We start from the raw sequence: 24,888 nt of genomic DNA on the forward strand, positions 1-24,888 counted from the left end.
GAGGAGCCAGGCGGGGGTGGCCCGGCCCTCAGGCCTGCCGTCGGCCAGGAGCCCACCCACCAGCCAGCCAGCCACCGAGCCTGCCCTCACCCCTGATCCCGGCCCCCAGAGCCATCATGAGTGGTGGGCAGAGGATCCTTAAGGGACTTCTGGGCTGGGCTTGCGGATGGACCCGGGTCTGGAGAGCAGGGTTTGGCATGACGGGCTGCGGCCTGTGCGCCCTGTGCCCCGGAGATCCTCCCCTCCCACCCCAGGTCAGTGGAGGGCAGGCGGTGGGAAAAGTAAGGGGCTCGGAGGTTTTGGGATTGAGGGTGGGACTTCGGAAGGGGAGGGGAAGAAGAATTGGGGAGGGGAGAGGGCTCAGACTGGGAGAGCTCCAAGAGAAGAGGTGGTTGTGGGAGCAGGAGAGGGGATAGGGACCTGGGGAGGGGCGGGGGTGGGGATCTGTGCACAACGCCGATGACCCGGGCCTCGGGGCGACCCCAGGGATGTGAGGAGTCGGCCTGGTGGCCTCCGGCGTTATCAGTCTCGCCGTCCACCACGTCCGGTGGTCAGTGTGCGCCCTGGAATGTGGGACGGGGTGGGGGTAGGGGCGGGGAGCTGAGCTGTGGCCAGTGCGGGCGCGGGGCCGAGGGGAAGGCGACCCGCTATGCCTTGCGCTGCCCAGGCCCTGGGGTCTGTGGCGGGTGCGGGTCGCCCGTGAGAGGACGGGGGCTGGAAGGCGGGCGTCTGTGTCCGGGGACTGGGCGCGCAGCTCCGGGTCATCCGTTTCGTCTGCGGAGCTATGTGAGCACGTGTCCCAGTCTGTCCCGGAGTGTCATTCGCGCGTGTCTGCCCTCTGGTTGCGTCTGGGTGGGTCGGGGTAAGGATCAGCGTCTCTACCGTCCGGGTCGCCGGGGCCAGGCGGGGGCGCGCGGTCCGACGCGCGCGGAGCTCCCGAAAGCGGAAGCTGGGGGCGGGGCCGGTCTGGGGGCGGGGCCTGGGACCCCACCTTCGAGCCCACTCTGCGGAGGGGCAGGCTGAGGCTGGGAGGGTGGGAGACAGGTCTGCGTCACCGGCCCCGGAGGCCTTTTCCTGTGGAGGGAGGACCCGCCAATGAGGGCTGGGTCTGTCACGTGGGCCTGACAGCTGGGGAGGGGGTGGCCGGTGACAATGTGGTTCCGAGGCGGCCAGGGCCGGGAGCTGCGACGCTGAGACCCCCGCCTGCCCCACCTCGGCCCTCCCCCTCGGGCCGCTCGGCCCCGGCCCCACCATGTTCTCCAGGAAGAAGCGGGAGCTCATGAAAACCCCTTCTATCTCCAAAAAGAACCGCGCGGGAAGCCCCAGTCCGCAGCCCTTGGGGGTGAGTGAGCCTCCGCGGGGAGCGCACGGCGGGCGGGGACCTTGAAGAGACACTCGGGCAGCGGGAGGCCAGGGTGCATCCTGTGCTCGGCGGGCGGGGCGGGGGCCCGGCAACGCCATGCTGGGCCGGCGGCGGGGGGCTCGGGCCAGCTACAGCCCCCACCGGGCCGGACTGGGGGCGCCGCGAGGTACCGGTCGGGACCCCGGCGTTCAGCTTGTGGTAGGAGCTTCTGGGGTGGGCGCGCATCCTCCATCCCCTCCAGGGCGGGCTGTGGGGCCCAGGGGGTGGGTGGGGAGGCTGCTAGAGTGGGGGTGGCATTGGGTCTGAACTCTGTAGGAGGGGGGCTCAGGAGATCTGGGGGTCGGCGTGCCGTTGGCAGTGAGGGCTGTGGCACAGACATTGAGACCCAGGCTTGTAGGGCAGCAGAGCATGGGACCGGGTCCTGGGGTTTGTCTCCGGCACCCAGAGGCTCTACAAAGTCGGGTGGTGTCCACAAGGCCTGGGAGTCTTGGGGGGACCCAGGAGTCCAGAGGACCCTTGGGTATAAGAGTCACTGGAGGGGTCTTTACCAGGGAGTAGGTGCGTCTGGAGCAGCCTGAGGGGGCTACAGGGCTGGGGACCCTCCCCTGGCCCTCCCTCCCCCCTCCAGGAAGTGGGGTGCCCCCTCCCCCACACCCCCACAGGCCCCGCCCCTGGCTGTGGTTTGGGCAGAGACGGTTGTTTGTGAAAGCTCTGGGGAAGAGGATGTTGGGTAACAGGTGTGGGAGGGGCACCGCACCAAATCTCGGCCCTCCGACCTCTGGCCTTTGACCCCTATGGGCTCAGGCTGAAGACCCTCCAGAGCCCCACTTCACTTCTGGGGAAACTGAGGCGGTGCCTGGCCTGGAGCACTGGCGTTACCAGCTCACCCCCCCCCCCCCCGCCCTCCCAGGAGCTGCCGAGGAAAGACGGGCCGGATGCAGTGTCCCTCGGACCCAGCCTGGAGCCACTGAGCGCGGCCTCCAATGTCAAGGCCACGGGTACGCTCAAGAGGCCCACCAGCCTGAGCCGCCATGCCAGTGCCGCCGGCTTCCCGCTGTCCGGCAGCAGTTCCTGGACGCTGGGCCGGGGCCACCGCAGCCCCATGACCGCAGCCAGCCCCGCCGATGTGCCCATCGAGGGGCCTGGCCCCGACACCGTGGAGGACATCTCCCACCTACTAGCCTACGTGGCCCGCTTCGCCGAGGGCCTCGAGAAGCTCAAGGAGTGTGTTCTTCGTGACGGTGAGAACCAGCAGGGACGCCGAGACCTGGATGGAAGGCAGAGCCGGGCGCAGATATCCCAAACCCTGTGGGGTCAAGGCTGGGTGGAGGGAGGGACTTGAGGAGGCTCAGAAGGGGGTTGCCGGGAGGGCTTCATGGAAGAAGCCACGGCAGCTAAGGCTCTGAGGGATGTGTAGGAGTTCAGTGGCAACTAGGAGGCAAAGGCACTGAGGCAGAGGGAATGTCGTATGCACAGGCCCAGAAACATGAAATGGAGATGCATTTCGGGGAACGGGTTTGGGGTGTCACTGGTGTTTGAAGTGTGTGAGGCTGAAGGCATTGAGGACGGCAGGCAGGGGGACCCAGGATGTTGTCCTGGGGGTGATGGGGAGCCATGGAAGGTGTTAGAGCAGAGGTGGGACAAGGTCGGATCTGCATGTTGGACCAAGGTGGACTGCAGGCAGGCTCAGGTCTGGCTGGAGAGATTCAGGAGGAGCAGGAGGCCGGGCCCGCACGTGAGCTGCAAGAGTTTATGCAGTGAGTCGCCTGTGGGATGGCAGTTCCGTTTTCTCCTCCACGCGGCCGCTGACAGCCAGGCTTCCTGCTGAGTTATTTTCATCTGCTTCCTGTTTGTCCCTGGCAGCGGGCGGGCACCTCGTGTGCTGCGTGTGGCCCCTGCACGCTCCTCCGGAAACCGCAGCGCCAGAGCCTTGCCCAGTGCACCAACCTGCTCCTCCTAGGCGCCCGGTTTACAGATGAGGAAACCGAGGCCCCAAGTGGGCCTCTGATCTCCGGCTTACCTAGCCAAGGAGGGGCCAGAGCCAGGATTTGATCTCAACCTGCAGAGCAGAGTGGCCTCTGTGCCTTTCCAGCCCTAATGAGGGGCTCTGTGGCAGAGGCCCGGCCCTGCTGGGTGGGGGGTGGGAGCCCCTGGGGTTATCGGGTCCCAGGGGCCGGCCGAGCCGTTTCCTGGGGAAACCATAATCTCGGTTCCTTTCCGATCCTGGCGCTTCCTTGGAGGCCAGGTCCGGGCCGGGGCCCGAGCGGGAGTGCCCTTCTCGGAGGAGCGCCTGGAGCGGAGAGGATGTGGGCTGGAGCTCGGGTGCCGCCCCCCAGCCAAGCTGTGAGATCCCGGGCGAGCCGACCCCTCTCTCAGCCTCAAGTGTCTTATCTGTGAAGTGGGGCGACGACCTTTGGGTGCTTACTGCACCCAGACGTCCTCGGCATATTGTGACTCTTGTGGGGACAGTGAGAACCACACCGTGTCTTGGGGACACCGGAGCTGTCAGCCCAGGAGGTGGCGGGCGCCGGGGTCCACGTGGGCCAGGCGGGGTCTCCCGGGGCCGCCCGCCCCTTCCCGGCACCTCCTCGCGCCCTGTTCGTCGCCTGTGGGCCTGAGTTTCCCCTCCCGCTCTCGGCCTGTCCCACCCGAATCAGGTGGCCTCTGGTCCCAGGCTTCTGCGCCCTGAGTCGGGGGATGGAGGACCCGGCCAGCGCCAGCGGGACGGCGGGGCGGGGCGGGGCTTCCCTCGGCGGGGGTGGGGCCTTCGGACCGGCCAGAGCCGGTTTGGCCGCCAGCCGGCCACCAGAGACCCCCCAGACCGGCCAGTCGCCTTGTGCGTGCTCCGCGCTCCCGGTCCCCGCGCCCCGACGGCCGCGCCATGTGTATCTGCGGGACGCTGCACGCGGCGCTGGAGCAGGGCCCTGAGCGCTGCCGCGCGGGGCCCCGAGGTGAGGGGACAGCGGGCTGCGGGGTCCCCCAGCCCAGCCAGGAGCACGTGGCGCTGGGGACGCAGCGGCTGCCGCGCGCTTGCCGTGGCCGTGCCAAGCTGGGCATGTCGGGGCTTCGCCGGGGTCACCCCTGCCTTCAGCTTCCCGGGAGGAGGGGGGTTGTGCTGCAGGGACCCGGGCGGCCAAGGCCCAGGCGACGCGAGGGGCGGGGTCGTGGAAGGAATGTCCGGGGGAGGGGTGTGGCCCGGCCCTTCTCCAGCGGCTTCTCCGGGTTTCTGAAGACCCTTTGCACCTCCCGGAGGTGGCCTCGGCTTCAGGCAGCAAATACGTGGAGCGGCCCGGGAGGGGGCTCCGACCAGCGACTCCGCCCCCGCGGCGGAGGCATTCAGCGGGGTCCTCGGAGCTGAAAAGGAACGGGGCACTGTTTTCCGTCTCCACTTAGGTTTTTGTGTGTGTGTGTGCGCGCGTGTGAGGAAGATCAGCCCTGAGCTAACATCCATGCCAATCCTCCTCTTTTTGCTGAGGAAGACTGGCCCTGGGCCAACATCCGTGCCCATCTTCCTCCACTTTATATGGGACACCGCCACAGCGTGGCCTGACAAGCGGTGCGTCGGTGCGCGCCCGGGATCCCGGAGCATCGTCTACAGGCAGAGTCAGAGGGCACAGGCGCCCAGCTGTCCTCCCAGCCGCCGGGCCCCCAGCGACTGCTCATTCCCCGCTTCCTGCGTCCCCACGTTTTGTTTCCACTAATGAGCACACTGTTCTGCCTGCTTTTGTCCAATTAAGAACGTTCGTGGAGGGCATTAAAAGCCACCTTCCAAGAAGCACGTCCAACCTCGCCCTCTTTTGCTCTCACACCTTCGGTGGCTCCCGTGGCCCTCGAGATAAAGCCAGGCAGGGTCCCTCGGCCTGGTGTTCTCGTACTTTCGGAGTTAGTGTAGATGGAGGAGCCGCGTGGTCCTTGAGAAATGACGTCCCCTCTCTGCCTCGATTTCCCCATCTGCAGAATGGGGATGATGAGAGTGCCTGGCTCGTGGGGGGGCTGTGGGGAGAGAGTGGGATAACAGGGTGCTCAAGGCCCAGGGCCCAGGTCGGCAGGGCAGGGAGAGAGCTGGGCAGGGCCCTGAGCAGCCCTGAGAGGTAGGGGCAGGGAAGGGGCAGGCGGGCTGCATGGAGGTTTGCTTTCCGGAGAGACGAGGAAAGAGTGTGCTGAGCAGAGGGGACTGCCTAGGCCAGAGAGGGACAGGGCCTCGCCTGAGGTCCCACAGAGAGCCTCGGGCAGCTGCCCTCTCCCATCTCTGCCTCAGTTTCCCCACCTGGGGCCAGGAGCTCTGAGGAGGAGGTGGGCAGGCCTTCCCTGGGGCCAGGCGCCTCCCTCCCTGCTCACACTCGATCTGCCCGGCAGACCTCCTTGAGGCCCGCCGGCCGCTGGCCCATGAGCGCCTGGGTGAGGCCCTACGTGTGATACACCAGGTCGTCTACAAGTACCCACTGCTTAACACCTTGGAGACACTCACAGCTGCTGGAACCCTCATTGCCAAGATCAAAGGTCAGCCAGCCAGGGCAGGGCAGCAAGGGCTCTCTGCCTGGGAGGGCTTTCTGGAGGAGGGGATGTTTGAAGCGGGTTTTGAAGGATGCATAGGAGTTTGATGGGCACAACTGCTCCAATGCTCCCTCTGGGCTAAGGGCCCCCTTCAGTTAGTTGCAGGGGTGGTCACCTGCCAGCGCGGCCAAACCCCCTCGCCCTTGTCTCTGCTTCCCAGGCTTCCGTTATGAGTGTAACAATGAGTCGGACAAGCAGGAGTTTGAGAAGGCCCTGGAGACGATCGCAGTGTCCTTCAGCAGCACGTGAGCCGTGGGCGGGTGCAGAGCTGGGGCTGGGGAGGGGGGAGCCCATGTGCCTCTTGATGCTGACCCACCGGCCCTGCAGCGTGTCGGAGTTCCTCATGGGCGAAGTGGACAGCAGCACCCTCCTGTCGCTGCCCCCCGGGGACCCGAGCCAGGTGAGCAGGGTGGCCTGGATGTAGCCCGGAGTCAGGCCAGCCCAGCGGGTGGGTCCCCCCTGCTCCTTCTGTGGACCTGGGTCTCCCGCTCTGTCCAGGGGGCCTGGACCGTCCCCAGCCCGGGGCTGGACTGACCGTGTCCCCCCCTGACAGTCCATGGAGAGCCTGTACGGACCAGGGAGCGAGGGCGCCCCCACCGGCGCGGAGGACTGTGACGAGGGTGAGTCTCTGAGCCGCGGAGGAGCAGAGGCCTGGGGCAGAGGAGGACGAGTGGGTCCGCGGGGGCTGGGGGTGGGGCCCGGGCTGAGCAGGCCCCGCCCCCCGCAGGCTGCCCGCCCCCCGAGGCCGTGGACGTACTGCTGCAGCGCTGTGAGGGCGGCGTGGACGCGGCGCTGCAGTACGCCAAGAACATGGCCAAGTACATGAAGGACCTCATCGGCTACCTGGAGAAGCGCACCACGCTGGGTGAGCGCCGGCCCGGGGTGGGGTCTGGCGGAGGGCCTGCCCCCCCCGCCCCCCCTCGCACTCACGCCCCTGCCCCCGCAGAAATGGACTTTGCCAAAGGCCTGCAGAAGATCGCGCTCAACTGCAGACAGAGCCTCATGCAGGAGGTGGGCCCCGGGGCGCCGGGCAGGGGTCCCGGGGCCGGGTGTGCGTCTCGGCCCCACCGGGGAGGCCCAAGGGCAGCGGTTTCCCATGCGTACTCTGCTGGTGACGCTAGCGGGGAGGTGGCAGGGCTTCCGCAGGGCTGGGGTGCTGGGGCACCCCTTCTGTCCCGCCCTCCCCCCCGTGACGGCCGGCCTCGCCCCCGCAGCCCCACATGCCCCTCCTGTCCATCTACTCGCTGACCCTGGAGCAGGACCTGGAGTTCGGCCACGGCCTGGTGCAGGCGGCGGGCACGCTGCAGACGCAGACCTTCTTGCAGGTGGGCTGCGGCCCGGGGACGGGCGGGGCAGGGGGCCGGGGTCCCCACTCACGGCCCGTCTCGCCCCAGCCCCTGAACCTGCGGCGGCAAGAACACGAGAAGCGGAGGAAGGAGATCAAGGAGTCGTGGCACCGCGCCCAGAGGAAGCTGGTACCCGGGAGGGAGAAGGGGCGGTGGCTAGAGAAAGGGGCGGGGCTAGATGGACGAGGGGCGGGGCGAGGCGTGCCGGCCTCTGCGCAGGCGCAGTCCCCCAGCGCGGGCTGAGCGGTCCTGTCCTGTGCGCGAGTGGCGATGGCCGTGGCGTCGCAGGCGGGAGCGGGTCCCGCCTCAAAGAGGCTCCAGCGCGGTGGCCCCCAGCTGCACAGCAGAGGCCGCAGGACCCCCACTCACTGTCGTGGTTCACACTTGGGGAGAAACTGCGTCTCCCGGGGGTGCCCGGGCAGGTCTGGGTGGAGGGGTGAGGCTCTCCAGTCTGGGGGAGGCTCCAGGTTCCTGCCTCTTCTTTTCTCACGTCTCTTGTGGGTTGTTCCCATGGCACCAGTATCTTTGGGGTTTCATTTTAGCTATGTTAATGGGGTCTGTAGAAAAGTAGGCCACCCACCCCCAGCTCTGGCTAGTGGTGTCCTGGGGACCCTTCCAACACAGCCCGGCATATACGCAGCTCCCCGTTTTGTGCGCTTGGTGACAGCTGGCCGAGCACCCTGTTCTGCTCCAGGCCTCCACATCCAGAGGCTGGCCCCTCTCAGTCCACGTGAAGCATTCTTGTCCCTTTTTTCGGCTACAAGTGCTCTGCTGTGGAGGCCACGTGGCTTATTCCACTAAATCCCTATTGATGGACATTTTAGTCATTGCTAGACTGTTGTTGGTTCAAACAGCACTGTTGTGACAAGCTCGTGCCCCCGTCTCTCACCTCTCAGATGTGTGACCAATTGTTTATATCTTGCATCAGTGCCTAAAATGGAATGGCTGGGTCAAGGGGTGTGGGTGGACGAGCCTCAGCCATGCTGTTCCTCTTCTCTGAACTCTTGGTTTCTATCCTTTGCTCACTTTGGATTGGACAGTGGCCTATTTATTCATTTGCCAGAGCTCTTTACATATTAGAGAACCCAGCCCTCAATGATGTGCATTACAGACCTTCCCCAACCCCAGTTTATTGTTTTGAATTTTGACTTCACCCGTGGCCTGTTTTTCCAGGTAGAAACCCCTGGTTGTTGATGATAGTCTTTCGTTTTATGGTTTCTGGTTTTCGTGTCACACATTGAAAGGCCTTCCCCACACTGTGGTTATTTAAAAAAAAAAATCTCCATGGTTTCACCCCGTACCTGTACAAGTTCTTGTGTATACAGTCGAGCGTCTGTGCTGCGGGCTGTGAGGTGTGGCCCCCGGAAGGCCCCCTGGGTTTGACAGAGAGCTCTTCCTGCCACCCCCGAGGGTGCTTGGCTTCCTGCCTGGGTGGCCTCAGGCTGTCCTTGTCTGTAACACGGGAAGTGAAAGAGACAGAAGCACGGGCAGCCGCCCCGCTGGTGGGGGGGGGGGGGTGTCGGCGTCAGGGGATGATGCAGCTCCTGCCTCGTCCAGGGCTTAGCTGTGTCTCAGCTTCCTGAGCTGTAAAATGGGCCCGTTCCTCCTGGGGTCCCGCTGTAGGCGTTTCCTCCTTTTCTTCTGCCATCGGTTCTTGGGCGGGGGCCTCTGCTTGCCCGACTGGGCCCTGGGATCTCGGTGCAAGAGAGGTGAGTGGCGGAGGTGCCTTAGTCTGGGAAGGGAGAGGGGCGCCGGGAGACAGCCTGGTTGGGGGACAGGCTCAGAACTGGTCTCCCCGCTCCACGCCCGCAGCAAGAGGCGGAATACAACCTGCGCAAGGCTAAGCAGGGCTACACGCAGCGCTGCGAGGACCACGACAAGGCCCGCTTCCTGGTGGCCAAGGCCGAGGAGGAGCAGGCCAGCGCTGGGCCCGGGGCGGGGGGCGCCGCCTCCAAGACCCTGGACAAGCGGCGGCGCCTGGAGGAGGAGGCCAAGAACAAGGTGAGGGCGGGCAGTGGGGCGGGGGAAGGGGGCAGCGGAGGGGACGAGCCCTCCCCAGGGGCCGCAGTTCCTGGCACACGATGCGCAGTCCCCGCTCCGGGCCTTTGCCCAGGCTGCGCGTCCCGCCGGGACGCCTGCCCATCCTTTCCTGCCGCCTGCGTTTCTGTGTCGGGCCTGACGCTGCCCCGAGGGCTGACCCGCGAGCTGAGGCCTCTCTGTGCGCCCCCGGCCCCCACCCCAGGCGGAGGAAGCCATGGCCACCTACCGCACGTGCGTGGCGGACGCGAAGACGCAGAAGCAGGGGCTGGAGGACGCCAAGGTGACGGCGCTGCGGCAGATCCAGGAGGTCATCCGGCAGAGCGACCAGACCATCAAGTCGGTGCGTGCCGGGGCTCCCACGCGCGGTGGGCGGGACCCCCGCCGGGCCGCCTCCTGACGCTCCCGCGCGTGCGCAGGCCACCATCTCCTACTACCAGACGATGCACATGCAGACGGCGCCGCTGCCCGTGCACTTCCAGATGCTCTGCGAGAGCAGCAAGCTCTACGACCCGGGCCAGCAGTACGCCTCCCACGTGCGGCAGCTGCAGCGCGGCGAAGAGCCCGACGTGCACTACGACTTCGAGCCCCACGTCCCCACCAACGCCTGGTACGGCGTCTGCGCGTGCGCGGGGGCCCGGGTTTCCCGCCCGGGGTGGGGGCGGGCGTGGCCGTGCCTCTGTGACCCCCATCACGGCCACTCCCGCTGGCTGTTCGTCCCACCAGGTCACCGGTCATGCGCGCCCGGAAGGGCAGCTTCAACGTTAGCGACGCGGCGGGGGCAGAGGCCGCGGGCAGCCCCCCCGAGGAAGCTGGGCCCAGCGACGACCGCGCGCTGGCCAAGGAGCGCAGGGGTGAGTGCCCAGCGGGGACGTGGGGGCGGGCACGGCCCCCGTGACGCCCCTCTCAGCCCCCCTCAGACCTTCACTGGAGATGTCTCCCTCTGCAGGCGGGCGCGGACACCAGGTGCACAAATCGTGGCCCATCTCCATCTCCGACTCCGACAGCAGCCTGGACCCCAGCCCTAGCCCAGGTGGAGGGGACTGCCCGGCGGCTGGGGGCAGAGGCGTCGGTGGGCTCACCGTGCGGCCGGGGGGTGGAGAGTGTGCCAGCCGAGGGTCCTCGGGGGAGCATCCGATGGCCCAGTCCCTCCTGCCTCGGAGTCTCTGACCTCCCTGTGTCCTGCCTAGGGGACTTTAAGAAGTTCGAGCGGACGTCGTCCAGCGGGACCATGTCGTCCAGTGAGGAGCTGGCGGACCAGGAGGGCAGTGCGGGGGCGTCTGCCTTCGAGCAAGGTGAGGCGGCCCCGACCTGGGCAGAGGGGCCAGGGGGTCTGGACTGGGCCTATGGGGCTGACTGCCTGCCCGTCCCCAGCTGACCTCAACGGCATGGCTTCCGAGCTGCCGCCGGTGGCCATTCCCAGCGGGCCCTTCCGCCACGTGGGGCTGTCCAAGGCGGCCCGGACCCACCGGCTGCGGAAGCTGCGCACGCCCGCCAAGTGCCGCGAGTGCAACAGCTACGTGTACTTCCAGGGCGCCGAGTGCGAGGAGGTGCGTGGGGGCCCGGGGACGGCAGGGCACAGCGGGAGCCAGGAGGGGCGCACGCAGAGTGCGCGAGGGACGTTAAGCTAGGCGCAAACGAGAGCATTTGGAGACCCGGATGGTCCTGGGGGACAGGGTCCCTGGCGGAGGGCACAGCCAGTGCAAAGGCCTGGGCGCGGGACCCGACCAGCTGTTGGAAGAAAACCAAGGAGGGGCCCTGGAGGGGTAGGTGGGGGCGGGGAAAGCGAGCCCAGGGTGACAATCCGGATTGCTCCTGTAGGGGGCGGTTGTGAGGGCATCAAGGAGGAGGCGGGAGGTGGAGGCGGGGGCGTGGGCGCTGTGCGCGGGGGCCGGGAGGGGTCTGCTCACTCGCTTGCCCCCCCTTCCCCCCAGTGCTGCCTGGCCTGCCACAAGAAGTGTCTGGAGACCCTGGCCATCCAGTGCGGCCACAAGAAGCTGCAGGGCCGCCTGCAGCTCTTTGGCCAAGACTTCAGCCAGGCAGCCTGCAGCACCCCGGACGGTGTCCCCTTCATCGTCAAGAAGTGCGTCTGCGAGATCGAGCGTCGGGCGCTGCGCACCAAGGTGACCACCCCGGGGACAGCGCGGGTTCCGCCCTGGGGGCGCAGGGAGGGAGGTGGGCTGGGCCGAGGCTGACTGCAGCCGCCGCAGGGCATCTACCGGGTCAACGGGGTGAAGACGCGCGTGGAGAAGCTGTGCCAGGCCTTCGAGACCGGCAAGGAGCTGGTGGAGCTGTCGCAGGCCCCGCCCCACGACATCAGCAACGTTCTCAAACTCTACCTGCGCCAGGTAAGATGGATGGGGCGGGGCCAGCGTGGGTGGGCGGGGCTTCTGGGCCAGGGGCGTGGTCAGTAAGGGTGGGCGGGGGCCGCTAGACTGGGCGTGGTCGGCACGCGGTGGGCGGGGCTCCTAGGCCAGGGGCGTGGCCAGGGCAGGACACGCAGCAGCTGGGCCAGGTCTTCTGACCCCGGACCTGCCCTGATGCCCCGCAGCTGCCCGAGCCGCTCATCTCCTTCCGCTTCTACCACGAGCTCGTGGGGCTGGCCAAGGACAATCTGAAGGCGGAGGCCGAGGCTAAGGCGGCATCCCGGGGCCGGCCGGACCCGGCCGAGAGCGAGGCTGCGGCCGTGGCCATGGCGGGCCGGCTGCGGGAGCTCCTGCGGGACCTGCCGCCCGAGAACCGGGCGACGCTGCAGTACCTGCTGCGGCACCTGCGCAGGTGAGCGCCGGCCTGGCCGGGGTCAAGGGTGGGGGGCCCCGGGGAGCCGCTCACACCGCTCCTGCGTCCTCCGACCCCCCAGGCTCGTGGAGGTGGAGCAGGACAACAAGATGACGCCGGGGAACCTGGGCATCGTGTTCGGGCCCACGCTGCTGCGGCCGCGGCCCACCGAGGCCACCGTGTCCCTCTCCTCCCTGGTGGACTACCCTCACCAGGCCCGCATCGTCGAGACCCTCATCACCCACTACGGCCTGGTCTTTGAGGAGGAGCCCGAGGAGATGCTGGAGAGCCAGGTGAGGGGTGGGTGGGCCCAAGGGCTGTCCACCCTGGGCGAAGGGTGCTGGGCTCTGTAAGGGTGCCAGGAGTCTGGCCCGCTCGTGAGGGTGCAGACGGGAAAAACAGCTGGGAGACGTCTGGTTCTCAGAGGGCAGTCAGAGGCGGCCTTTGAGGTATCTTGTAAGCAAAGAACTGTTGGAGTGTGGGCTCAGATCTGGGGCAGAGCCGCAGACAGTGCAAAGGCCCTGTGGCCGTCGCTCCACCCCCTCTGCTTCTGCCCTCCACCTGGCCCTCTCCCGTGTCCCATCTCTACGGTGCCTACAGCACATCCTCGCACCCTGGCACACGTGTCACTCAGCTGGCTCCAGCCTGCCCCTTCTCCTGCTTGCTGAGTTCTAATTACGTGCCCACAGTTTTCACGTGTGCAAGTTCTGTTTCTTTGTTTCCGGGCAGCCTCCTGCTCGTGTATTCAGGTCGCCATTCTGTTTCTTTAATTCCTCTGCTGGTGTCCTTCAGTGCTGGGGGGAGGCAGATTCCAGGTTTGGGGAGGCAGGAGGCGGAGACTGGAAGCCTGGGTGTGGCCCCAGGACAGTGGCTCCTATGCTCGTGCCCCTGCAGGGGCCTGGCCTTTCTGGCCGAGGCCTTCTGTCCTGTGGGACGAGCTTGGCCCGCTTATGACATGGGGACCGGGCGTTGTCACATTCTCAGCAGCAGGGAGTGTTAACAATTTTGGGGGTTTTTATTTGGTTACTTTACAAGAAAGAGAACAGAGCTGGGGCTGGGCCGGAAACTGGGTCCCTCCCTGAGCTCCATCCACCCCGCAGGACGGGCCGGCCAACCAGCGGGCCGAGGTGGCGCTCCAGGTGCCCTACCTGGAGGTGAGTGAGGAGGCCACCTTCCCCCGGCAGGAGGAGGCCGAAGAAGGGGGCCCAGGTGAGTGGCGTGGTCCCCGGGGTTGGGGGGCACTTCGCCAACGGCCACGGGTGCCCGACCCGGGGAGACGGGCAGGTGGGTGGACGACATGGCGTCACGGGTCCACGTCACGTGCCCGGAGGCTGCGCGCCCTGTGGGTTTGTCTCCCACGGCGACCGCGTTTGCCAAGTGTCCATTCATCGCTTCCGTCCGTTGCAAACACGAGGGAGGAGGTGCCCGTTGGAGGGGTGTAGCCGGCGCTGAGAAACGGGCACCTTGAAATGGAAACGATCCCCTCTGTGCACGTCCACCTGTGGGGGAGGTTTCCCAGCGGAGACCCGGGCCTGCGGAGGGCGACCCGCCTCGCACCGTCACAGGCAGCGGACCCCGGGTGCCCCTCGGTGACGGGGACATCCCTCTCTCTCCCTGTCTCTCCTCTCTCGGACTTCCCAGAATCCCGCGCCGCCTCCAATGACTCTGACTCGGAGCTGGAGGAGACCTTGGACCCGCTGTCCCTGGCGGGCGGGGGCGCCCTGCCCCGCCTCAGCCTCCTGGAGAGCGTGGACGAGGGCCGGGGCGGCCGCAGCCGCAGCGGCAGCGAGGAGCAGCTGGGGGCCGAGGCAGGGGACGAGGACGGGGACAGGGACGGGCTCTGGGAGGGGCATGGGGAGGGCCTGGCCGGGCAGCTCTCCGAGTCCAACACCAACCAGAGCAACAATGTGGCCCAGGCCCGGCTGCACGCTATGCAGCTCTGCGGCGGGCAGGTCTCGGCGGGCAGCGGCCGGGAGAGGCGGCCGGAGTTTGTCTAGACGGGGCGAAGGACAGGCCCGTCCCCTTCCTAGTTCCTGTCCCTGTGGACGTTCCTCAGCCCGGCCACGCCGGCCTGGACTACCAGAGCTGGTCGCCATGAGATCTCCTCCTCCTGGCCCGCAGCAACGAGGGCATGGCTAGCTGCCTTTTCCAGAAGCTTCCAGGAGTGTGGCACGAGACTGTGGCCCGCCCTGCGCTCCTCTGCATGCCCTGCAGGCCGGCTCGGCCGAGCTGGGGGAGTTTGCTCTTGGGAGGCGCCGTGGGGCTGTGTGGACAGAGAAGCCCCCTGGGTGACCCCTGCTCTCCCCTCGGGGCCGGCCACCCCCTGGACCGCAGGCCCTGCCCTGCCCTTGAGTCGCCAGGCCAGGGAAGGCCACTCTGGCCGCTGACAGTGGGGGTGGGCGGTGGCTTCAGGATGCCCTTGATTTTCCGGAATACCAGGTGTGGACACCTGGGTTCAGGTACACGATGAGGTCCCCATGGGTCACGATGCAGTTTTTTGACATGCACATTTATTTTGCTTAAAATAAAGCCTGTACTCAGAGCCCGTCTTCTCTGGCAGCGGCGGCCTGGGGCGGGGTCACGGAGGGCCCTCAGGTCGCGCCCAGTTCCTCGCTGGGGAGGGCTTGAGGAGGAGAGATCCCCCCGGGAGACAGCCTGTTAAGGTGTGTGAGCCCAGGCGGCCTCGGAGACTGGAGGTGCGGGCGGGCAGTGCAGACACTCGGAGGTCAGATGACTGCCTCATAAACTTCCAGCTGAGTGCTGACTGGGGGTAGAACTTTCCAGAAGATGGAAATTCTCCGTGGTGGCAGGTGGCAGCCCCACGTGGCCACTGAGCACTGGAAACGCAGCCAGTGTGCTGCGGACTGAAGTGGAAACTTCATGCAGCTTGTTGAGATGGACGAGCCCTGGGAGGGCACAGCGGATCGTCAGCGAGGACCCCCCACCCGTTCCTGTCATGACCCCTGGCACAGCTCAGAGACCCCCGGGGGGGCTTGTCCGGGAGGGCCAAGGACACCCAGCAGAGGAGACCCACGTTTCCATCCGACGGGAAGCATTAGATGGGATCAGCGTCACGACTTAAACAGCGAGGCAATGGGGTCCCCTCTGACACAGCACAGCCCTGAGACTGCAGCCCCCCGTCCCCGTCACCTGCAGCCATTCGGGGCGGAGCACAGTCACGGCTGCCCGCCCCGCAGCAGATTCCTAAGAAAGCTGGAAAAGGAGGCTGGCAGATGACCGCCCAGGGCGGGATTTTTGCGCACAGGCTAATGGCGCATGGCTGCGGCAGAGTCGAGTCGTTGCAATGGGGACGTCTGCCCACAAAGCAAAAAATGTTTACTTTATCCAGCCCCTTACAGAAAAAATTTGCCGACCCCTGATCTACATTTTTTAAAAGGTCAGAAGAACTAACAGACCAAACTATTTAAGAAGTCCGAGTGTTCAGCTGGACGGCAGCTTTCCACTCGACAGCGTTAGTCAAATAGCACACGTCATGAAAAGCATCCCATTCTCAGGTGTAAAGTATCTCGCGGGCCTGGCCGGGCCTGGCAACACAGGGCTCTGGGTGCTGTTAGAGACATGCCTGGTAATTTACCAAATCACCTGGCTTCACAGGTGAAGCCAGCTTCAGGCGCAGCTTGACCCAGGCTCACAGCCTGTCACGGTGGCCGCGGGCTGCATGCATGCCCAGGCCCCCCTCCTCACCCCACCCTTCCCCCAGGAGGGGCCACTTCTTGCAGAAGCCCCGAGGCAGGTGACACAGGACAGTGGCCCATCTCGGGGACTTGGAACTGACTGGGCTCGGTGGCAAAGGCAGGATCTGGTCCCCAAGTAACAAAGGGGTGACTTCCCAAAGGAAAGCCAGGTGCTGCTGGAAGGAGGGGCACGGCTGGGCGGTAACAGCTAACTCCCTCCACAGAGCTGACAGGAAACCCGACCCGAGGGCGTCCAAGGTGTTCCTACGGGCTGGCGAAGGCTGTACCAGCTCCAGAGCCAGGGCAGGCCCAACCAAGAACAACAGGAATCTTACAGACGTGATGAACTGATCCTAGAATTCACATGCAAAAATAGTCAAGAACAGCCAAGGAGATTTTTTTTTATTGTGGTAAAATGTACATAAAATTCACCGTCTTAACCATCTTAAGTGCACAGCTTAGCGACGTGAAGCAGATTCACACTGTTGTGCACCCATCCCCACCATCCTTCTCCAGAACTTTCTTATCCTCCCAAACTGAGATTCTGTCCCCAGGAAACACTGACTCCCTGTCCCCTCCCCCAGCCCCTGGCCCCACCATCCACTTTCTGTCTCTGTGGCTGTGACTCCTCTAGGGGCCTCCTGTGAGGGGACCACACAGTATCTGTCCTTCCACGTTGGGCTCGTTTTGGCCAAGACGATTTTGGAAAACAATGTATGTATCTTTGGGGGGAAAGAGGACACTTGTTCTACCATTAGATCTACCAAAAACTATAATTTTAAGAACCTAAATTGACCAATGAAAAAGAAGACCCGGGGCCGGCCCCGTGGCTTAGCGGTTAAGTGCGCGTGCTCTGCTGCTGGCGGCCCAGGTTCGGATCCCGGGCGCGCACCGACACACCGCTTGTCCTGCCATGCTGAGGCCGCATCCCACATACAGCAACTAGCAGGATGTGCAGCTATGACACACAACTATCTACTGGGGCTTTGGGGAGAAAAGGAGGAGGATTGGCAACAGATGTTAGCTCAGAGCCGATCTTCCTCAGCAAAGAGAGGAGGATTAGCATGGATGTTAGCTCAGGGCTGATCTTCATCACACACACACAAAACAAACAAACAAAAAAAACAAAAGGGCCTGCCAGATGTTCAATGAACCGTGTGGAGACCACAGTCTGTCTGGGGCAAAAAAGCTACATCATCCGATGCCTGGAAGTACATCCCAGGACTTACGGCCTGTGTAGACAGCAAACCTATAAGTAGACACTTAAGAAATACAAAAAGGGGAAGAAATTTTTGCACATTGTTTATCTGATGAGGGACTTGTATCAAGAATGTAGAAGGAACTCCCACAAGTCAATAAGAAAAAGAGAAATAACCCCGCTAAACAAAGGGCAGAGAGTCTGCAGACACTTCTCCAAATACGACACGCAAACGGCCGGGAGGCAGGGGGAGGACGCTCCGTCACCGTCATCGGGGCAGTGAGTCAGAACCAGCGAGCCGCCGCCTCCCGCGCCTGCCAGACGGACAGTCACTGGCACTGGGGAGATGTGAGGAACGGGCACCTGTGCAGGCTGGTGGGCGGTGACACGGGGCAGCCACTGTGGGAGGCAACCTGGCAGTTTCTCCAAAGGGTAAGCGGTTTCCACATGACCCAGCAATTCCCTTCCCAGGCTCACATCAGAGAAAATGAAAACACACGTCCACACGGACTTGTCCGCGGGCGTGCACGGCAGCACGCCTCTTAACAGCCAGGGGGAAGCAGCCCAGGTGGCCAGCAGTGGATGACGGATCCACAGGTGTCCCCCCACACAGGCAGGTGCACAGCGAGTGTCCCCCCACACACTGGAACATGACGCAGCCATGAAGAGGAGGCCCTGACACAGCCACACCGTGGACGGACCTTGACCACACGACGCTCAGTGAGAGAACCAGACACAGAAGGACACGCGGTGTGTGATTCCACTGATGTGAAATGTCCAGAACAGGCACATCACAGACAGAAAGCGGGTTCGTGGTTGTCAGAGGCTGGGGAGGGGGTGGGGGTGACTGCTCACGGGGACGGGGCTTCTTTTCGGGGTGATGGAATGTTCAAAACTGACGGTGGTGCCAGACGCACGACCGTGAATGGACTAAACCCGCTGCACTGCGCACCGTGAACACACGAACTGGACAGTATGTGAACTCTCTCAATGAAGGTGTTAGAAGACACAAACGCCTGCTTTCACCCGGGTGGGGAAGGCCGTCTGAAATCAGACACCAAATGGGGGAAAGTGGGTAGTTTGACCCCAAACTTCTCTGCAAGAAAAGCACGGCGACACAAAGGTGGGAGCGGGCCTGGAGGAAGGCCGCTCACCGCCAACCTGCTGTTCTTGGTTTTTCAGACAAGCAAATGTGTTTACTCCAAATATCTTTAATTTTTAAAAACACCCAGCATTCAACAGTAACTCAAAATCCACACAAGTTTTAATCTCGCCCACTGCTGCCCTCCGAGCTCACAGACAGATGGCGACAGGGCCGCCATGAGGGGGACACGGCGACAGGAGGCCGGGAGGAAGAGGGGCTGACCAGGCTTGGACTCGGGGCCCCCAGGGAGAGTCAACAAGAACCCGGGACTGTTGTCTGTCACCATCCCCTCCTGAGGCTCGTCACATCACACACGATCCAAGGTGGGGGCTCAGCGTCCAGACGAGGCCATGAAGACCCTGAGCTCGCGGCCAGTCCGCCTTGGGGTCTGGAGGAGCAGCGGCAAGGTCCCAAGAGGAGCGGGTCCCACAGGCAGGCGGCCCCTCGCCCACGGCCGGGCAGGGTGGTCACAGTGCGTGTCCATCTCCCGGGAGCTGGACCAGAGCAGACGGCGGTCAGGTCCGTCCCGTGAGCTGGCATGCCCAGGCTGGACACAGGGTTCCTCCAAGCCCCACAGGAGGACGGGGACGTGGCCCGAGGGCTGTGGGGAAACCAGCGAGGAGAGGGTGCGGGGCGCAGAGGCGGCTGGGTCTGGAAAGGAGGGCTGTGCTCGGTCCTCTGGTCAGAACCTCAGCGGGGTGGACACCGAGTGGGGCTCGCTCAGGGAAGGAGCCGGAACCTTCCTGCACACGGCTGGGGGAGGTGGACACTGCCCCCCAGGCCCGAGCTGCCCAGGCCCCCCGCTGGGCCCCGCGTCCGTCTCACCCGGCGGGCAGGGGCGGGTGGCTACTGCACCAGCCGGTAGGTGATGTAGCGGCCGGCGGTCTCGCTGGGCCGGATGATCTTCACCACCTACGAGACGGAGAGCAGAGCTGGGGCGGCCTCTCCAGGGATGGAGCCACATGGGGACAGGGCGGCCCTGGCTCCAAGGGAGGCTGGGGTGGGGGGGGTCCCAGGGCCGGCCGGCGGAGAGGAGCTGCATGGGGGCCTCTCACCTGCCCGCGCTTTATCCCGAAGTAGCGCGCCACGGGGTCTCCTGCCTGGATCCTGGGCAGCTGGTTCTCTCGGAGCTTACTGGAAGCGGGTCAGGGAAAAGCCCAGCTGGACTGACATGGGTGTGGCGGGGGGGACACACGAGAAGCGGGAGGCGACGGCCCGAGGGGCCAGAAAGGATACTACCGGGCCAGCAGCTCGGTCACCTCCTCCTTGGTCATGACCACGTGCTCTGGGACCAGCTGCCAAGAGAGGAACAGGGTCTCCGTGGGGCTGCGACAGAACCCGTGCGTCCCACGCGGAGAAGGGGTGCGGGGTGGGCCCTGGGTCGTTTCCTGGGCGTGAACCATCAATCCCTGGTGCTCAGGGGGTTTGCAGGAGTCCTGGCCCAAGGCCCACCCCGTCCCGCTGGCACCCATGGATGGTGCCCCCACCCGCCCCCAGGACTGTCATGCGGACGGGCCACCAGGCAAGCTCCGGAGCCCCCCGGGCTGCTGGGAAAGCAGATCGCCTCCCCGCCCCCACCCAGCCCCAGGCCCACCTCGTGCTCCGTGATGTTGATGAGCAGCTCCTGCTGCAGGAACTGCTCCAGGATGTACTTGGGGGCCATGTCGACCAGGGACTGGAAGAGACCCCACCCTCAGCTCGCCGGGGCAGCCACTCCCCCACCCTGGCCGCGTCCCCCGAGACAGCCCCACCCCGTTTCCTCCCCAGAGGCCGACGGCAGGCAGGAAGCTGACTGGGGTCCTCTTGCACCTCAGCAAGACGCCAGGCGTCACAAATCAGGAAAAGCCACCGGGTGGGCCTCCCCGTGGAACAGCCGGCCGCCCGGCCCTCAGCTCACTCCCATCTGTCAAGGTGCTCCCGGCCCTGTCCTGGGGCAGGCATGGCAGCCCCTCCCAGGAGAGGCGAGGGACCTCGAGGCCCTGCAGCCCCCAGCGAGGGAGGTGCTCGCTGGTCCTCCAGCCCAACCACCCGCCTCCGCTCAGGCCTGTCCCAGACCCAGACGGGCGACGCTGGGCCCACTCGGGGGGACACCCCATCCCACCCACTGGGGACAGCAGCTCCTCCTCAGATCCTGAGCTCCCGGAGCCACATCGGGACATGGGGCTGACAGCTGGGGAGCCAGCAGGCACAGCGCCCCCTTCGCTCTCTCCTCCAGGGGCCCGAGGTGAGGATAGCCCCTGGGTGAAAACCGCCGGGGCCACCCAGGGCGATGCCCGGGGAAGGGAAGGGAAGAGAAAGGAAAGGAAGGGAAGAGGAAGCAAGCGCCTGGCCTGGGGGCAGGAGGGGAGCGGTGGGGCCGGGGCCGGGCTGTGGGCACCTGCTTGGCGGAGGGCGTCATGCCCTGCTGCACCACGATGAGGGCACGCGTGATGTTCTCCTCCTGCATCCGCTGGCAGTACACCTTGATGGTCTTGATGCCCACTTTGGGCTCCTCTGGGGACAGAGCACACGAGGGTCTCACTGTCAGGGGCCCCCGAGCCCTGGGGCTCTGGGCACGTGCCGGGGCTGTGAGAAGCCCTTGCCCCTGTCGGGGGTCTCGGTTTCCCCACTTGCAAAAGAACTGAGTTGCTGGCTCCCAGAACAGGGCACTGGCGGCCTCCACGTCACCTGGGAGCTGAAAGGCGCCCTGCACCCCGGGCCCCGAGGGATCCCTCTCTGGAAGTGGGGTCTGGGGTCTGGGTTTGGTCTGGTGCCTCAGTGGCTCCGGGGTTTGGGAACCCCCAGATTAAGTGGCTTTGTTATTCAGGGAGCCCATGAGATGTATGACTGGGTGTTCAGAGAGCAGATGAGGCCAGGAGACCCCGAGAGCACGGTCCCGACACAGACACAGCCCCCATCCCCATGCTGCCAGGGTGAGGGTCCTCACCCTCTTTGCCGCACGCAGGGCCTGGGGCCCTGTCACTGGAGAACTGCTGGACCCTGCGAGCCTAGGTCAGCCACCGGGCGCCGGCCACCAGGATTTGTGGGGGATTCCCAGCTGGGCGTTTATCCTCATGCTACATCTCACTACACCAATGGGCAATGTTTTGGGGCAAGTTGTGTCAGCCAAACGCCCATGTTGCAGTCCTGACCCCCCAGGACCTCAGCTTACAACTATATTTGGAGACACAGCCTTCAAAGAGACCATCAGGGTGGGCGCTCATCCCCTCTGACTGGGTCTTTTAAGAGGAGAACATGAAGACACAAACACACAGGGAGGAACACGTGCGGACACAGGGAAAAGGCGGTCTACAGGCCAAGGAGAGAGGCCTCGGGGGAACCGGCCCTGACCACACGTGGACCTCCGGCCTCCAGCCCTGGGAGAGAACACACGTCTGCTAAGTCCCAGCCCGCAGTGTTTCGTTGGCGCGGCCCCAGCTAAGCAACACAGGTGGGAGCCTCAACTCTGCCCCGAGGCACGTCCGAGAGAAGCAGGACGCCCCCAACGTCACCAAAGACCAGGAAGTAGAGAGAGACCCCCAACTCCAGGGCAGCCCGGCCCCCAGGCAGGGTCTGGGGAGGCGGGTGATCAGGCCTCACTGTCCCCAGTAAACACGTCTCCACACGGGGGACACCGTTCTTAGCGCCACCTGGGTCTGTTCTGCAAACATTTTCTGCCCACTCCCTTGACTCCAGCGCCCCCAAGGTGCTCACGCCCCAGCGTGGCCCAACTCTGGCAGGCTTCAGAGCCAGGCTGCCTGAGTGCAGCAGGCGCAGAGACAGGAACGCGGGGGTCCTGGGACACCCCTCGGGGGGCTCTTCACTCAGCCCGGGCTCAGAGAGGGTCCTGGAGGAGACGGCACCTGAGCTGGGTCTCTAGGGACGATGATGGACACCGACCAGGCAGGGCGAAGAGGAACGGTGTGGTGAGGGGGATCGGCAGGGACAAGGGCAGGAAGGAGCCTCAGGGAGCAGCAGGCGGGGCTGACGGGGTGGGGGCAGAGGACACGGGTGGATCTGAGGTCAGGAGGGGCCGGGGGCCCAGCTAAAGGCCTGTGATAATCCTGGGCAGAGAAAACAGCCAAGGAGAAGAGAACAAGGAAGGGGACCAAGGAGACCGAAGCTAGACAAGGCACTGAGAGGGTTCAGAGATCAACGGCACCACCCTCCCAATAAGGAGGGCGAGGGGGATTTTCTTCCCAGAAAGACAAGGCCCAGTGTGGACTCTGGGCCACACAGCAGGCCCTCAGATGGCTCCACCAGAACCATGACCCCTCGCGGACACACGGCTGCCAGGGACCGGCAAAGCCCTCACCTGGGAAGAAGACGAACATCTGGTCGGTGGGGTCGTCATTGTGGGCCACCAGCACGGTGAGGTCCGTGCGCCGCGGCCGCCCTTCACTCGGCTTGTCCCCGAACTGGGCCTTGAACTCCTCCAGCGTCTGGTCCAGCTCGTCCTGGGTCACCAGGTAGCCACGGTCGTGGCACAGCTGCAGACAGAAAGAGTCAAGTGACCCCAGGGCAGAGAAGGCATAACAGAAAGAGGTGGGGCCGGACGAGGCCGCTGCAGAGGGCGCCGTGGGCAGTGTGGGGCCTGGTGCAGTGGGTGTGCGTAGAGGCCAGAAAAGGGAGAAGGGACGAGTGGAGACAAAGACCACGGGGCACTTGAGAGCCCCGAGCTGCTCCAGGTAATCGTGTGCGTCATCGTCTTATCCCCAGCCTCGGGGAGAGGCCCTGAGTGGGAAGCAGCGGCAGAGTTGGGCCCTGGGGTCTGGGGCAGATGGAGACAGCTGGGTGAGAGGGGCGTTGCTGGGCTGGCCAGGCAACTCCAGCTCAGAAACTGGGTGAAGGCCTGAGCGTGTGGGCTCTTTGACTGGGGTCAACTAGAAGAGGACAAAGATGGATAACAGGAAAGTCAGAGCTTCCCACCCCATCTCCTCCGTGAAGTCCCCACAGCCCGATTCTGCCTCCTGAGCCCTCATGTCTGCTCTCTCAGGGTCCCCAACGCTGTCAGCCTGAAGCACAGTTGTTTCAGCCCCTGTCTCTGGGGTCACTTTGCAAAGCAGTAGAGAAGCTGGGCGGTCTTGGTCAAGGCCATGCCCCACCGGGCCTCTGAGGGTCACACTGGTCCCTTCCCACAGGACGGCTTAAAGCAAGTGACAAACAGTGACTGCTCAACCAGCTGGCTAGTGTCACTCCACTCCGACCAGCCCCAGGAAGTCCAAGTTGGTGGCCGAGGCGCAAAAGCAGCCACCAAACCGAGAGATCAGAGACGGACATCCTCGCAGGACGGCACCTCAGGCCAGCTGACCAGAGTATCTTCCCAGCCCACGATTCTGGCATTCTGAGCTAGGCACGCGGGGTGGTGCTCCGCCTTCCAAAAACATCAATAAGCGGGACACCCAGTGTCTGCCGTTCCCCCTCTCCAACTCGAGGGAGATCTCGGCCCGGAGAGACAGCAAAAGTCTCCGCAGACCGCGCCCCCGGGGCCGCTCGGACTCTCGACTCGGCCGCTGGCCCCTGTGGGGTCGTCCCGTCCCCGCAGACCCCGGCCACCGGGCCGCTGGCCGCTATGGGGTCCCCCCATCCCCGCAGACCCCGCCCCCGGGGCCGCTCGGACTCTCGACTCGGCCGCTGGCCCGTGTGGGGTCATCCAGTCCCCGCAGACCCCGGCCACCGGGCCGCTGGCCGCTATGGGGTCCCCCCATCCCCGCAGACCCCGCCCCCGGGGCCGCTCGGACTCTCGACTCGGCCGCTGGCCCGTGTGGGGTCATCCAGTCCCCGCAGACCCCGGCCACCGGGCCGCTGGCCGCTATGGGGTCCCCCCATTCCCGCAGACCCCGCCCCCGGGGCCGTTCGGACTCTCGACTCGGCCGCTGGCCCGTGTGGGGTCATCCAGTCCCCGCAGACCCCGGCCACCGGGCCGCTGGCCGCTATGGGGTCCCCCCATCCCCGCAGACCCCGCCCCCGGGGCCGCTCGGACTCTCGACTCGGCTGCTGGCCCCTGTGGGGTCCCCCGGCCCCCGCAGGCCCCTGCCCCCGGAGTCCCTTCGTCCCCACAGACCCCGCCCGCTGCAGCCTCGGGGGCCCCGCCTGCCGACCCCTCGGCTCCAGCCGCTCGGGCGGGCGTGGGGGAGGCTCGTCCCCGCTCCGGGCCGTGCGCTCGCCGCCCGCCCCCCGGACCGCCGCGCGCCCGGCTCGCCCGGACCAGCGAGGCCCGCCCTCCCCGCGTCCGCCAAGCGGGGCGCCGCACGCGCCGCTCACCTGCATGATGGTCTTGCGGATCTTCCACAGCCGGTACGTCTCCTCCTCGTCGTCCATGGCCGCCGCCGCTCGCACTCACTGCGCGTGCGCTTGACGGGACCCGCGCCCACTGCGCCTGCGCCGAGCCCCGGTCAGGGCCCCCTCATCCGCCCCGTGCAGGGCTGTCGCCAGCGGACGCCTCACTACAGCGACCTTCGGGACCGGCAGCGCCAAGGGCAGCCCGAGCCTTCCGCGAGCGGCCGTTGGCTGCGCGAGAGGCGTGCGCAGGGCTCCTCCCACCAGCACCTCGGAAGTTCTCGCGTAGCTCTGACCGCAAAGCCTCTCGGGAGTTGTAGTTTCCGTTCGACGCCCGCTTGGGGCGGCGGTTTAGAATCTCAACAGGCAGAAACGAGGTGTGCGCGGGGAAACTGAGGCCTGCAGGGGGGCAGGGGTCTGCTTGCCTCCTAGGGACAGTCGGGCGGCCTAGGAAGAGCTCTATAAATATTTATGCATCCAACTGTAGGGCCGTCTCTCAGTTGGCTCTGGCCCAC

General features: G+C 65.4%; 2 protein-coding genes across 7 annotated transcripts; one reads left to right on the top strand and one right to left on the bottom strand.

The window, feature by feature from the left end:
• Positions 1-42: 42 nt before the first annotated feature.
• ARHGAP45 (Rho GTPase activating protein 45) lies at positions 43-14,620 on the top strand. 4 transcript variants are annotated; one of them, XM_058537822.1, is made up of 23 exons: positions 43-254; positions 2,274-2,604; positions 5,720-5,863; positions 6,078-6,162; positions 6,245-6,317; positions 6,471-6,537; positions 6,645-6,782; positions 6,864-6,928; positions 7,132-7,242; positions 7,312-7,392; positions 9,076-9,264; positions 9,506-9,643; positions 9,720-9,910; positions 10,027-10,154; positions 10,250-10,333; positions 10,491-10,595; positions 10,675-10,850; positions 11,235-11,423; positions 11,511-11,648; positions 11,852-12,078; positions 12,161-12,371; positions 13,179-13,287; positions 13,720-14,620. In XM_058537822.1, the coding sequence occupies exons 1-23, from the start codon at positions 117-119 to the stop codon at positions 14,073-14,075; spliced, it is 3,474 nt and encodes a 1,157-aa protein (XP_058393805.1). In that variant the 5' UTR covers positions 43-116; the 3' UTR covers positions 14,076-14,620. The 4 variants fall into 4 exon arrangements, with proteins under 4 accessions (XP_058393805.1, XP_058393807.1, XP_058393806.1 ...); XM_058537824.1 differs by lacking the exon at positions 43-254 and adding an exon at positions 983-1,342; XM_058537823.1 differs by lacking the exon at positions 43-254 and adding an exon at positions 1,445-1,561.
• Positions 14,621-18,166: 3,546 nt separating this feature from the next.
• POLR2E (RNA polymerase II, I and III subunit E) lies at positions 18,167-24,466 on the bottom strand. Of its 3 annotated transcripts, XM_058537692.1 has the most exons (8): positions 24,359-24,466; positions 22,410-22,584; positions 20,493-20,608; positions 19,710-19,790; positions 19,352-19,410; positions 19,171-19,249; positions 18,941-19,027; positions 18,167-18,609 (listed from the first exon to the last, which is right to left on the bottom strand). In XM_058537692.1, exons 1-7 carry the CDS (start codon positions 24,413-24,415, stop codon positions 18,962-18,964), a joined length of 633 nt encoding a protein of 210 aa, XP_058393675.1. In that variant the 5' UTR covers positions 24,416-24,466; the 3' UTR covers positions 18,167-18,609; positions 18,941-18,961. The 3 variants fall into 3 exon arrangements, with proteins under 3 accessions (XP_058393675.1, XP_058393674.1, XP_058393676.1); XM_058537691.1 differs by having other exon boundaries at positions 18,167-19,027; XM_058537693.1 differs by lacking the exon at positions 19,710-19,790 and having other exon boundaries at positions 18,167-19,027.
• Positions 24,467-24,888: the final 422 nt, after the last annotated feature.

The sequence above is a fragment of the Diceros bicornis genome, unplaced genomic scaffold (assembly GCF_020826845.1).
Source record: "Diceros bicornis minor isolate mBicDic1 unplaced genomic scaffold, mDicBic1.mat.cur scaffold_67_ctg1, whole genome shotgun sequence".
NCBI lineage: Eukaryota > Metazoa > Chordata > Mammalia > Perissodactyla > Rhinocerotidae > Diceros > Diceros bicornis.

Excerpts from the sequence above, each read along its gene's own strand:
- ARHGAP45 (XM_058537822.1), top strand. The coding sequence starts at position 117 with ATGAGTGGTGGGCAGAGGATCCTTAAGGGACTTCTGGGCTGGGCTTGC. Across the intron at positions 9,644-9,719 it reads GCGACCAGACCATCAAGTCG|GCCACCATCTCCTACTACCA; the intron begins GTGCGTGCCGGG and ends GCGCGTGCGCAG. Across the intron at positions 12,372-13,178 it reads AGGAGATGCTGGAGAGCCAG|GACGGGCCGGCCAACCAGCG; the intron begins GTGAGGGGTGGG and ends TCCACCCCGCAG.
- POLR2E (XM_058537692.1), bottom strand. The coding sequence starts at position 24,415 with ATGGACGACGAGGAGGAGACGTACCGGCTGTGGAAGATCCGCAAGACC. Across the intron at positions 22,585-24,358 it reads TCCGCAAGACCATCATGCAG|CTGTGCCACGACCGTGGCTA; the intron begins GTGAGCGGCGCG and ends TTCTGTCTGCAG. Across the intron at positions 19,791-20,492 it reads TGACGCCCTCCGCCAAGCAG|TCCCTGGTCGACATGGCCCC; the intron begins GTGCCCACAGCC and ends GGTCTCTTCCAG.